This window comes from Anomaloglossus baeobatrachus, chromosome 1 (genome assembly GCF_048569485.1).
Source record: "Anomaloglossus baeobatrachus isolate aAnoBae1 chromosome 1, aAnoBae1.hap1, whole genome shotgun sequence".
In the NCBI taxonomy this organism is placed as follows: domain Eukaryota; kingdom Metazoa; phylum Chordata; class Amphibia; order Anura; family Aromobatidae; genus Anomaloglossus; species Anomaloglossus baeobatrachus.
In genome coordinates this window covers 311,810,564-311,825,032 of record NC_134353.1, presented here as the reverse complement: position 1 = coordinate 311,825,032, position 14,469 = coordinate 311,810,564, and the positions used below count along the sequence as shown (strand labels likewise).

Genomic DNA, 14,469 nt, shown 5'->3' with positions numbered 1-14,469 from the left:
AAGAAACCCAAATTCCCATAGACTTTGCTTGAAAAGCAGAACACAACCATTTTGGCATTAAACACTGCAGTTGAAAAAGCAGCAAAAAAGCAGGTAAAAAGCAGGTAAAAAGCAACGTGCGGACATAGCCTAAATGTTGAGAGGCGGCTAGTGCGCATGCATGTGCCGATTTACCACAGCCAGAGCCTAAGTCTAGTGTTTCGCCTAGTGAGCATGCTCCGCCTGATAGTGCCATTTATGAGGCTAAGTCCTCAGTTCAGGCTATTGAGCATGCTCCCACACTGCAAAAAGCCTCTTTGCACAGGTACTTGGACTGTGTTCTGTGTCTAAGTCCTGTGTTGTGCCTACTGAGCATCCTCAGCCTGATAGTCTCATTTCTGAGACAATTTCTGTGGTTCAGGCTACTGTGAATGCTCAGGCACTTGCAGTGCATTGGAGGCTAAGTCTGGAAAGGACTTCACTGGGCATATCCATGAGGTGACAGGCCCTGATAGGTGTCCTGATGATGTGGCCACTCCAGACTGGCTTGCAGAGGCCCGCCCCTATGACCTGGCACCCCAGCATTGGTCGTCAGACGATGACTGGTGAGGTGTTTGGGGTGTGGCTGCCATGAGGTCATCAGTGACGAGGCGGTGCCGGATAGGCCGCTGGTGATATCACTGATGACTTTGCACTCCGCAAATGGCCCCTGGAGGTGCCATTGTGGTCCATCCTGGGTTTGGGGCGGACCTAGGTTATAAAAGGGGCTGGAGACAACATGGAGGTGTGCAGTCTTCACATATGCTCAGACAGAGCACACATCCATGTTAGAGCCTCATTGCAGCATAAGCCTTAGAGTGGAAGCGGTAGGCAGGGTTAGGCGTCCGGTGCTTGTCACGCCAAGACACCCGTAGCTTAGCACACTAGGGTCAGGCGCCGGGCTTCCACCTCCTACCATCCAGTCCTGCTAGTGCAGCCCAGTGGAGTCAACTGGGCTGCGGCTGCTGCGCCACCTGTCCGGTTGGGCCTCCTACAGCGTACCCCAGGACCCCTGTGGCGTTAACAGGGAGTTTTTGGGCTGGTGTTCTCTGCCCAGTAATGCTTATTTTAGAGATTAGGTGCAGAGGTCCCGCTGTGTCTGTCGTGTGGGGACCAGTGGTTAACCGGCTGGGACCTAGGGGCATGGCAGACAGGTCAGTGTAGTGCCAGTGTGTGGACCCTGTGACATGAACAGGGTTCACAGTCTCCTGATCCAAAAGCTATTTAACTTGGATCAGGTCCCTATTATTTCTGAGCCACCCCACTCTGTATCCTCTGCCTAACCTTCAGGTTGCCAGCAGCTCATTTGTCATCTGGAGCACGGTGGACTCCGACTGGCAATTAGGATATACAAAACCTTATCCTAATCCACCAGTCCCCCCGTAACAGTAAGCTGCTCAAACACTGCAAGTGGTTTGCACTGGGCTGAGCACCAAGCATAGTTGTCAGCACACGTTAAGCACCTGAGCTCTGAACACGAACACTGATATTTTTTTTTGTAAAGTCCGTGTTCGGTGGGAACACCGAACATAAAAGGTTCGGGTCTGCTCAGCTCTACTCCTTGGTGCTGGTGGATGGATGTTAGCAGCTGAACAGCACAGCTTCTTCCTCTGTGTAGTGGTAGCTGCCAGGTACTTTAAATCTACACCTATACATCTGAATAGTGGTAGATCTACAGCAGCTATATGAAGCCAATGCTGTTGCACTCCACAATTTTTAGCATCCAGCCACTGCTGCAACTCAAAACAGCTCATAGGTGGGGGTGCTGTGTGTCGGACCCCCGCCAGTCTGATATTTATGGCAGATGCAAAGGATAGGTTAGTAATATAAAATCTGAGCGTCAAAACAGCCATTGACGCTATCTGCTATTGTTAAAAAAAACTTTGGATTTGTCACAGTAACATGTTAGCTGTCATCTGTTTTTAGTGAGAAAGTTTTGACATTTTGGGTTTCAGGTTGTGAGAACAAGGCATAGAAGTATTCAACTGAGCTCTGGCCTCTTCTGAAGAGAGGGCCCCTGTGAACAACAATATATGAGGCCTTTGCAGTCCAAGAGAATTCTGCCTGTTGTGGAGGTAGACATGGGCCCCCCTACCTGTTGGACCCCTGAGCAGCAGCACAGGTTGCACCAATCATATGTCCGCCCCTGACTTTTGACCCAAACTCTCACTGATAAACTTTCGACATGTCACTATATGTCAAGACTTTTCAAAGTGCATTTACTCTGCAATGATATAACTTTTATTTCAGCTAAAATGAATGTTAGTTAAGCTTTTAGATTAAGGTAAAGCTATATCATACTTATTGCTAAAGAATAAGAATTGATACAAAATAAACCCTATTACACAAAAAACACTTTTTAATATAACACCCCATGCAATCAGCTGACCTCAGATAAGAAGTAGCCAATCAAACTAAAGCTATTATTTTTCTTGGGTAGGTACAGAGTCATTTCAATAAAATTAAAAACTCTTTTTTCCATCAGTTAGGCCGAGGCCAGACGGGGATTAGTGCGAGTCCTCGCATGACACTCAGCTCACACTCGCAGCACAACGGGAGCTGAGTGTCTTGCAAGTGTCATGGGACTTAGGTCCGATCGTGCGATCAGACCACAGCCGCGGACAGGAGGGCCGATGCTGCGGAGGGGAATGCTGGCGCTGTGGAGGGAAGGGCCAGCGCTGCAGAGGGGAATGAGGGATTTATGTCCCTATCTCCTCCGTTGCCGGCTGATGCAAGAATCACACTGCACTTGCATTACACCGGTGTAATGTGAGTGCAATGAGATGTTTCTCTCACCCCATAGACTTGAATGGGTGCAAGTGAAAAAGGATCCTACTCCACCTGGCATAATGTTGCGATGTTTTCTCGGTCCGATTAGGGCTGAGAAAAAAAATCGCTCATGGGAGCGGCTACATAGAGTAATATTGGTCCGAGTGGAATGTGATTTTTTTATCGCATTCCACTCGCTCCGTATTACTCGCCGCTTGTGCTGACCCTTAACCCCTTCACGACCTTGGACGGATCTATCCGTCCAGGATCGTGTCCCGTTAAGCCCCGCCCCCTGCCGCGGGCAGGCGGCGTGGATCGGCACACATATCAGCTGTTTTCAACAGCTGACATGTGTGCCTGCTAGCCGCGGGTGGAATCGCTTCCACCCGCGGCCATTAACCCCTTAAATCTTGCTGCCAAAGTCTGGCAGCAAGATTTAAATGCGCGCGGCCATGTTTGTTACTCACCGCCGCCCCCACCGGAAGTCACGTGTGTTATCACGTGACTATCGGTGGTTGCCATCGTAGCACAGGGTCATGTGATGACGCCTGCAGCTACGAAGTTTCACTTTCATTTTCCCTCGGCCGAGAGCAGAGGGAAAACCAAAGTGACTGAATCTGCTGATTACAGTGGTAAAGCTGTGATCAGCAGATAGCGATCAGCAATCGGATTGCTGATCGCTATAGCCCCCTAGGGGGACTAGTAAAATAAAAAAAAAAAGTAAAAAAAAAAGTTTTAAAAAATAAAAAAAAAACAAAAAACCTAAAAGTTCAAATCACCCCCCTTTCCCCCCATTGAAAATTAAAGGGTTAAAAAATAAATAAATATACACATATTTGGTATCGCCGCGTTCAGAAATGCCCGATCTATCAAAATATAAAATCAATTAATCTGATTGGTAAACGGCGTAGTCGCAAAAAAATTCCAAACGCCAAAATTACGTTTTTTGGTCGCCGCAAGTTTTACGCAAAATGCAATAACAGGCGATCAAAACGTAGCATCTGCGCAAAAATGGTACCATTATAAACGTCAGCTCGAGACGCAAAAAATAAGCCATCACTGAGCCATAGATCCTTAAAAATAAGAACGCTACGTGTTTCGGAAAATGGCGCAAAACGTGCGCCACTTTTATTGGACAAACTTGTGAATTTTTTTTAACCCCTTAGATACAAGTAAACCTATACATGTTTGGTGTCTACAAACTCGCACCGACCTGAGGCATCACATAGATACCTCAGTTTTACCATATAGTGAACACAGTGAATAAAATATCTCAAAAACTATTGTACGATCACACTTTTTTTGCAATTTTTCCGCACTTGGAATTTTTTTGCCGTTTTCCAGTACACTATATGGTAAAACTTATGGTTTCATTTAAAAGTACAACTCGTCCCGCAAAAAACAAGCCCTCATATGGCAAGATTGATGGAAAAATAAAAATGTTACGCCTCTCAGAAGAAGGGGAGCAAAAAACAAAAACGCAAAAACGGAAAGTGCCCGGGGGCTGAAGGGGTTAAAGTCATTTTGGGACAACATACTAATACTTTAATAGAAACACACAGAGAATACAAAGGTATACAGGATCTTACTGTATGTGTCTCTTCAGCTCTTGACCACTGCACCGAGACCAATGGTAACGATGGAAAGCTGCCTGCACCAAGGGGGCCATGACACTGCCCATGCTTGTTTCATCTCCACATCTATTTCCTTGGCCATCATGTTCCATTCCTAGTCTAGATTAATAAATAAATGACACAAAAAACAACATATAAGCCATGAAGGTTTTACATGCTCATGCTACAGGCTTACAATTTGTGTGTATTATACTGTATGTACAACATATTCAGCAGGTGAAATAAGTATTGAACACATCACCAATTAAAGTAAATATATTTCTAAAGGTGGTATTGGCTATTGACATGAAATTCTCACAAAATGTCTGTGACAACCCATTAAATCCATACAGGCAAATAAATCAAGCCATAGATGTCCATAAATTAAGAATTGACAAAGGGAAAAAGTATTGAACATGCTTACTGAAATGTATTTAATACTTCATACAAAAGCCTTTGTTGGTGATGACAGCTTCATGACGCCTCCTGTATGGACAAACTAGTTGCATGCATTGTTCATGTGTGATTTTGGCCCATTCTTCCACACAATCCTGAAGGTTGTTTGAACTCCTTCTATGAACTCTGAGCTTTCGTTCCTTTCTTTCTATGACCCCATTGGAGAGTTTCCTTGGCTGTGTGTTGGGATCATTGTCTTGCTGAAATGTCTACCCACCTTTCATCTTCACCATCCTGGTACGCGGCAGAATATTTTTTATCATGAATGTCTCAGTTCATTCTCGGTGCGCAATACTTTTTTTCCCTGTGTCATTTCTCATTACTACCCATATTTTACTATGGACATGTATGGTTTGATTTCTTTACCTGCGCAGATTGGATGGGTTGTTATCGACATCTGGTGAGAAATTTATCTCAGTAGCACATTTAGAAATATATTTGCTTAGAAAATTGACGTTCTCAACACTTATTTCACCTGCTGTATATAGATGATTACCATCTTTGTAAACTACGCTGAGCATGCCACATTTATATAAGACAAGGCACTGTCAAACAGAGCTGCATATTTCACATAAAAAGTTCACCTGCAAATAAATAACTGTCAGGTTAGAATTATGTTTGGTACATATTGTGCGATTGATGTTGCCATTTTTTCATATTATGCTCTATACCACATAATATATAGTATCTTTAATAGTATAGTGCAGTCATTACTGATTACAATGCACAGTATAGTTTAACTTACACATGACCAGTTTCATGAGCAACCACAAATGCTGATGAAAACCCATCCTCATGGTTCAGTGTGCAGCTTCTTACGGGGTGACACATACCGGTGACTGGCGCATATCCTGTGTACACAAACAAACCAGTCATAGATTTTAAAAGAGTGAAATCATGAACGTGATAAACCAAAGTAATTATTTGTCTTCCTACATAAAAGTTGGTAAAATACATATCCAATTCAACAATGTTTTGTGCATTGACCCAGTGGGAGCGTCATCATTTATGCTTCTTGTGATCGTTTGCAGCCAAGTTAAACTCCATAAATATATATTTTTTCCCAAGGTAAGTAATGATCATGATGGTTTTACTGGCCATCAATATCCTAATACTAGACTGATTATGAGCTTTCTATATTGATAAGCCAGATTATTGATATGGAGTAGAAGCCACATTTATATCTGTAAGGGGCACTTTGCACACTACGACATCGCAAGCCAATGCTTGCGATGCCGAGCGCGATAGTCCCCGCCCCCGTCGCAGCTGTGATATCATGGTGATGGTTGGCGTAGCGGACATTATGGCTACGCTAGCTTCGCATGCACTCACCCGCCCTGCGACGTCGCTCTGGCCAGCGACCTGCCTCCTTATTAAGGGAGCGGGTTGTGCGGCGTCATAGCGACGTCACAAGGCAGGCGGCCAATAGAAGCGGAGGGGCGGAGATGAGCGGGACGTAAACATCCCGCCCACCTCCTTCCTTCCGCATAGCCGGCGTGAGCCGCAGGACGCAGGTAGGAGATGTTTCTCGCTCCTGCGGCTTCACACACAGCGATGTGTGATGCCGCTGGAACGAGGAACAACATCGTAACATCGGTCATTTCCAAATTATGGAAATGACTGACGCTACACCGATGATACGATTACGACGATTTTGCGCTCATTAATTGTATCAAAAAGGCTTTACACACTACGATATCGTCTGTGACGCTGGATGTTCGTCACTTTCAATTTGACCCCACCGACATCGCACCTGCGATGTCGTAGTGTGCAAAGTGCCCCTTACTGTCTGTACAAACACCTACGTTGTCATGTTTAGAAGGATTCTTGGCAAGAAATCTACTTGAGTATAATGTTGAAGGGCCATTTTTGTAAATTCAAACAACTCCACTTAAGTTATTTTGGGCTTCACAAATCACACTCTTTTATGTTTGGATGGGGTTTTCAATAAAATATAACATAGCTTAAGGGGCTGTCTTCCCATTTTTAAATTAAGCTGGGCCAGCAATCAGTGATGCTTTCTGATTATTGCTTTAGAGTTTGATGTTTGCTTCTTTCTGGGGGTCACAACCAGTCTATGTGTTAAGCCTCACTACCCCTTGCAACTAAAAATGGTATATGCCATCTGCGTGTATTTTTTCACCTGTAATCGGGCTGAGGAAAAAAATGCAGCATGCTGAGTGTGGCCGTATATTTTCCATGAGATTCTCCAAAGCAAGTTTATTGGTGAGAGAAAAAAGCAGGCAATACACAGATGGTGTATGTGCCGTCCGATTTTTTTCTCGCACCCATAGACATGCATTGGCAAGTCTTGTGCAAGATACACAAATAAGTTCACAGCTAAAACCCTCCTGAGAGAGATAGATAGATAGATAGATAGATAGATAGACAGATGGACAGATAGATAGATAGATAGATAGACAGATAGACTAGACATCCTGCTGCTATAATGTAAAAAAATACCCTTCATATTATATATTTGCACTTTTTAGAGCCCTTTATGTAGCACTAAAGAGTGTTCAGCCTGGCTTAACAAATGTCATGCCGGCATACTATGGATGTTGGCGTTTCTCTGCACCTTGTGCAGTGTACCTGCTTTCCTCTTCTCTGCCATCCACGTATAAGTGTAGTACCCGGCTGTTGTTACCAGTGGATGCCCATGTGATGGTCGGCTCTGCTTCCACCTAGGCTGCAGGCTCTGCACATGTTGTGTGGGGTTTCCTGCTCTCCAGCCTAGGGGGCGCATGCGCACACTTCCTGCACTGTTCTGTTGCGGTTTGTGCCTGCTGTACCCGATGTCCGGTGTCTGATGACATCTGCTCGATGTCTGGAGCCTTACTCGATGTCCATGACCTTTGCCTGAGGACCCGTACGTACCTAAGGTCCTACTCCTGGTGTCTCATGCTTGATATCTGCTGGTGCTTACCTTGCTCATTCCTGTTCAGGTCCCTGCTCTGTGTTTCTGCTTCCCCAGTCCTGCTGTCGCCCTGGCCCACTCAGCTGCCAAAGTCCCAGTTGCTTGCAATGGGAGTGGCACCTGGCATCCCGCTTTGCGGCGGGCGCATAGTCAAGCCTCTCCCTCTGCTAAAGGGTAAGTCCCGGTTCTCCCTGTGGTCCAGTGGGTCCACTCCTACACCCTGGACAGTCGCCGCCTTCCTGGATCAGCTGGTGGTGATATTGTGACAATAAATAATTAAGTAATTAAAAATAACTACGTGGTTCCCTCTATTTTTGATAACTAGCAAAGGTATGGCAGACAGCTGCAGGCTGGTATTATCAGGCTGAAAAGGCGCATCATTATTTGGCCCCTCCCAGCCTAAAAATAGCAGCCTGCAGCCACCTCAGACATGACACATAACATTAGCTGCACCAATTGTGGCGCTTTGCCTGGCTGTTTCTCATTAATCTGGTGCAGTGGCAATCAAGATAATGGTCTTTGGGGTTGATGTCAGCTGTGAAGTGTCAGCTGACATCCAGAAGAATCCAGAAGGCTTTGAAACGTGTAGAAATAAACCGTTTCTATCTAATGATGTGTCCTGGATTCTTCCTATAGAGGTCTCTTCACAGCAGTGCAGAGTGAGCACATCTTTCATTCAACTTCTGATCTTTTGTACCTCTGTGTACACTGTGCATCTGCAGATGAGCAATTTCAGTTAAATACTGTATCTTGTACGTCAGATAAGACACTATTGTGCCTTTCTATCCACAGTATTATATTCATGTTTTTTTCTTTTGACTCACTGGGTTAGTAAAGGGGGTGTCTGATAGACACCTCATCATTACTAACACCAGGGCTGTCACTACACAGCTACTATCAACCCCAAAGACCATTAGCCTGATTGCCACCACACCAGGGCAATCAGGAAGAGTCGAGGTGAAGTGTCAGAGTTGGTGCATCTTATGTGATGTGCCATTTCTGGGGCAGCTGTGTGCTGGCATTTTTAGGCTGTGAAGAGACCAATAACCACAGACCTTCCTAGACTGATAATATCAGCCTCCAGCTGTCTCCTTTACCTTTGCTAGTGAACAAAAATAGGATGGACCCCATTCTTCTTGAAGAACAGGAGAAATTCCAGAAGACTGGAGAAGAGCAAATGTTGTCCCTATCTTCAAAAGGGGGAAGAATGTGGACCCAGGGAACTAGGGGCCTGTGAGCCTAACTTCCATACCAGGAAAGATCTTTGAACAAATTATTAAACAACATTTATGCAAGTTCCTGGATGAGAATGAAGTGATTAAACAGAGACAGCATGGGTTTGTAACTAATAAGTCATGTCAAACTAACTTTTCTTCTATGACAAAATCACTGACTGGGTAGATCAGGGAAATGCAGTAGATATAGTATATCTTGACTTCAGCAAAGCATTTGACAAAGTATCTCATACAATCCTTTTGAAAAAATGACCAAGTGTGCAATGGACAAGGCAACTATTAGATGGATTCGTAACTGGCTTGGTGATCGGAGTCAAAGAGTAGTCATAAATGGCTGCACATCCAGTTGGAAGACTGTCTCAAGTGGGGTACCACAGGGCTCTGTCCTGGGCCCCGTGTTGTTCAACATCTTTATCAATGATTTAGATGAAGAAATTAAGGGTAAACTGATTACATTTGCTGATGACACAAAGCTGGAAGGAAAAGCTAATACCAGAGAAGAGAGAGAGAGAGAGAGAGGATTCAACAAGATCTAAACAAGCTGGAACAGTGGGCAGCAACTAATAGAATGTTTTTTAACAGGGAGAAATGCAAAGTCATACATCTTGGCAAGAATAATGAAAAGAGCATATACAGCATGGGAGGAATAGAGCTATCCAACAGCATGTGTGAAAAAGACTAAAGGCCGCCTTACACGCTGCGACATCGCTAAAGCAATGTCATTGGGGTCACGGAGTTCGTGACGCACATCCGGCCGCGTTAGCGATGTCGTTGCGTGTGCCACCTACGTGCGATCGAAAAACGTTGCAAACACGTGCAAAATCGCTAATCGTTGACAAGCTCCCCTATTCCCAATTATCATTGCTGCTGCAGGTACGATGTTGTTCGTCGTTCCTGCGGCAGCACACATCGCTATGTGCGACACCGCAGGAAAGAGGAACCGCACCTTACCTGCGGTCGTCGGCAATGAGGAAGGAAGGAGGTGGGCGAAATGCTCGTCCCGCTCATCTGCGCCCCTCTGCTTCGATTGGGTGGCCGCTTAGTGACGTTGCTGTGACGTCGAACGAACCGCCCCCTTAGAAAGGAGGCGGTTTGCCGGTCACAGCGACGTTGCTGGGCAGGTAAGTAGCGTGACGGCTCTGCGCAACTTTGTGCGCCACGCGCAGCGATTTGCCCATGACGCAGAAACAATGGGGGCGGGTACGCACGCTAGCGATCTCGCTAGCGAGATTGCAGCGTATAAAGCGGCCTTAAGGTATACTAATAGATCACAAACTGAACATGAGTCAACAGTGTGATGCAGCAGCAAAAAAGGCAAACACCATTCTTGGATGTATTAACAGAAGCATACAGTCTAGATCACGTGAAGTCATTATCCCCTTTACTTCTTTTGGTCAGACCTCATCTGGAATATTGTGTCCAGTTCTGGGCACCAGATTTAAAAAAAAAACATCAACAAACTGGAGCAAGTTCAGAGAAGAGTGACCAGAATGGTGACTGGTCTGCAAACCATGTCCTATGAGGAATGATTACAGGATTTAGGATTGTTTAGCTTGCAAAAGAGAGGAGACCTAATAGCTGTCTACAAATATCTTAAAGGCTGTCACACTGTAGAGGGATCAGTTTTATTCTCATTTTCACAAGGAAAGACTAGAAGCAATGGGATGAAACTGATGGGGAGGAGACACAGATTAGATATTAGTAAAAACGTTTTGACAGTGAGGGTGATCAACGAGTGGAACAGGCTGCCACAAGAGGTGGTGAGTTCTCCTTCAATGGAAGTCTTTAAAAAGAGGTTGGACGGACATCTGTCTATGATGATTTAGTGAATCCTGCTTTGAGCAGGGGGTTTGACTAGATGACCCAGGAGGTCCATTCCAACTCTAATATTCTATGATTCTATGATTCCATGTCAATTTTTTAAATTATTTATTTACTTGGTTAAAGCAGGCTAAACAACCTTTAGTCTGACATGAAAGCCACTAAAAAGTGTAAGTGTATAATATGTAGTGGGGTTGGGATATTATATAGCTGCAGGATATCTATCTATCTATGTATCTCATATCTATCTATCTACAGTATCTAGCCATCTATCTATTTAGATGTGATTGTTTTATCACGTCTTACAACTAGCAAGAATGTACATAGAGTATTCTGATGTTAAAAACACATTGCATACGGAGTGTATACGCATGTCATACGGATTCTAGGCAAGAAAAAAATTGCACATTTGCATGACATATACAATAACATATGCATGACACACATTCCACTTTTCGGGATGAGTATTGGAGCGATTTTTTGTACGCTAGTGTGAGCGAGGCATTAAGCCTCATTCACACGTTAGTATTTCTGCATCATTGTCTGTATGCTAAAACCAGGAGAGGAACTTACAAACAATAACTAGAATTGAAAGATTGATACCCGTTCTGTGTTTTGTAGATGCTCCTGGTTGTGGCATACAACCACTGATAAAATATTGATCAAAAATACTGATGTGTGAATGAGGCCTTAGATGGTTGTGATTTATATACTTGGTTGGTATGTAACATACAGTTAGGTCCAGAAATATTTGGACAGTGACACAAGTTTTGTTATTTTAGCTGTTTACAAAAACATGTTCAGAAATACAATTATACATATAATATGGGCTGAAAGTGCACACTCCCAGCTGCAATATGAGAGTTTTCACATCCAAATCGGAGAAAGGGTTTAGGAATCATAGCTCTGTAATGCATAGCCTCCTCTTTTTCAAGGGACCAAAAGTAATTGGACAAGGGACTCTAAGGGCTGCAATTAACTCTGAAGGCGTCTCCCTCGTTAACCTGTAATCAATGAAGTAGTTAAAAGGTCTGGGGTTGATTACAGGTGTGTGGTTTTGCATTTGGAAGCTGTTGCTGTGACCAGACAAAATGCGATCTAAGGAACTCTCAATTGAGGTGAAGCAGAACATCCTGAGGCTGAAAAAAAAGAAAAAATCCATCAGAGAGATAGGAGACATGCTTGGAGTAGCAAAATCAACAGTCGGGTACATTCTGAGAAAAAAGGAATTGACTGGTGAGCTTGGGAACTCAAAAAGGCCTGGGCGTCCACGGATGACAACAGTGGTGGATGATCGCCGCATACTTTCTTTGGTGAAGAAGAACCCGTTCACAACATCAACTGAAGTCCAGAACACTCTCAGTGAAGTAGGTGTATCTGTCTCTAAGTCAACAGTAAAGAGAAGACTCCATGAAAGTAAATACAAAGGGTTCACATCTAGATGCAAACCATTCATCAATTCCAAAAATAGGCAGGCCAGAGTTAAATTTGCTGAAAAACCTCATGAAGCCAGCTCAGTTCTGGAAAAGTATTCTATGGACAGATGAGACAAAGATCAACCTGTACCAGAATGATGGGAAGAAAAAAGTTTGGAGAAGAAAGGGAACGGCACATGATCCAAGGCACACCACATCCTCTGTAAAACATGGTGGAGGCAACGTGATGGCATGGGCATGCATGGCTTTCAATGGCACTGGGTCACTTGTGTTTACTGATGACATAACAGCAGACAAGAGTAGCCGGATGAATTCTGAAGTGTACCGGGATATACTTTCAGCCCAGATTCAGCCAAATGCCGCAAAGTTGATCGGACGGCGCTTCATAGTACAGATGTACAATGACCCCAAGCATACAGCCAAAGCTACCCAGGAGTTCATGAGTGCAAAAAAGTGGAACATTCTGCAATGGCCAAGTCAATCACCAGATCTTAACCCAATTGAGCATGCATTTCACTTGCTCAAATCCAGACTTAAGACGGAAAGACCCACAAACAAGCAAGACCTGAAGGCTGCAGCTGTAAAGGCCTGGCAAAGCATTAAGAAGGAGGAAACCCAGCGTTTGGTGATGTCCATGGGTTCCAGACTTAAGGCAGTGATTGCCTCCAAAGGATTCACAACAAAATATTGAAAATAAAAATATTTTGTTTGGGTTTGGTTTATTTGTCCAATTACTTTTGACCTCCTAAAATGTGGAGTGTTTGTAAAGAAATGTGTACAATTCCTACAATTTCTATCAGATATTTTTGTTCAAACCTTCAAATTAAACGTTACAATCTGCACTTGAATTCTGTTGTAGAGATTTCATTTCAAATCCAATGTGGTGGCATGCAGAGCCCAACTCGCAAAAATTGTGTCACTGTCCAAATATTTCTGGACCTAACTGTATATGGCTGGCTGTACCTTGCCAGCTGATTGTCGCAGGTTGCTCATGCCAGAGTCCTTGTTATACACCTCAAATTAAAGGAAGATATCCTTTTACTCAAAGTATTGTAAAGGAAGCAATGTTCAATTTTTTAATTATTTTAATAATACTAACAAACTCTCAAAGGATTTTAAATAGCATTTTTCTTTTCTTTTACCTTGCATTCCAGCAGGGCCAAAATCTTGTCTGGTCAGAAAAATGGCATGATCATGATGTTCCGAGTGGTTGGGGTCAGATTTCTGCTGCTGGAATGCCCAGCGACATACATTGTCAAGACTTCTAGATGGATTACCTCGTTCAATCAAACTGATGGACTGTGCAAAAAAACATGAAAGATCATGCAACTTTCTTATGATTTAATGCATGTAAACACTATATTATGATATCCCAGGTCATTAAATAAAATGTAATACTAAGAATAATTGCTGCTAGTATAAAGTATTTTTCTAAAAATTCATCTCCAGTCAGATATGAAAAGTATGTTGTAGCATATATACTCAATAACACAAATTAAAGATTTACATAACTTATAGGGAATGTATACTTTGGCCACTAATTTATTCAATACATTAAACAAGCCATCTGATCTGTCATGAGATTGGCTTTGAGTATAAAGAGATGAACAATTTGTTATATAGTATTATGGCCTAGTGGTTAAGAGGGCAGACCTAACTAGTGATTGACAGCCACCTTCACATGCATGTTTGTTCAAAAATTTTTGGCAATCCCATATTAGGTCTGTCTACTGGACTTCTAAGCGAAGAATGTGCAGGCTGATAACATTTTAAATACAGCTTATACTTAAAGGGGTTGTCCAGGTTTGGCACAAAAGTCTGTATGTAATTGCAGACTTTGTGAATATTCGCATCACACATAGTGCGCACTGTCAGGATTCTCTTGTGCCGGTGATAACACCAGGCAGTCATGTGACCACAGGTATATGATATACATACTTCCAGCCATATTCCAAAAAGATGTGGGCGGCCTCACTCAATTCACTTGCATTCACTGCTTGAGTATGCAAATTGCCTGCCCGTTACTGGTGCCAACACTGGAGAACCCTGACAGCATACACTGTGCGTGCTTTGAGGACTCAGAAATCTGCAGTCACATAGAGTGGCTGCAGACTTTCATGAAAAACATGGACAACCTGTTTTATCTGTTCCCACAAAGCTATCTTTTAGGTTTTCATGCTTCTCAAACTGCTAAACCTAGACTG

At 43.6% G+C, this 14,469-nt stretch overlaps 1 protein-coding gene across 1 annotated transcript in view; it reads right to left on the bottom strand.

Moving 5' to 3' along the window:
* The window catches only part of ADAMTS3 (ADAM metallopeptidase with thrombospondin type 1 motif 3), a 357,250-nt gene that overhangs the window by 92,476 nt on the left and 250,305 nt on the right, over positions 1 to 14,469 (bottom strand). The window contains exons 7-9 of the mRNA XM_075351241.1: positions 13,408 to 13,564; positions 5,602 to 5,707; positions 4,377 to 4,520 (exon numbers count right to left, since the gene is read on the bottom strand). Of these exons, the coding sequence (XP_075207356.1) occupies positions 4,377 to 4,520; positions 5,602 to 5,707; positions 13,408 to 13,564 (407 nt within the window). The remainder of the gene's footprint in view (positions 1 to 4,376; positions 4,521 to 5,601; positions 5,708 to 13,407; positions 13,565 to 14,469) is intronic.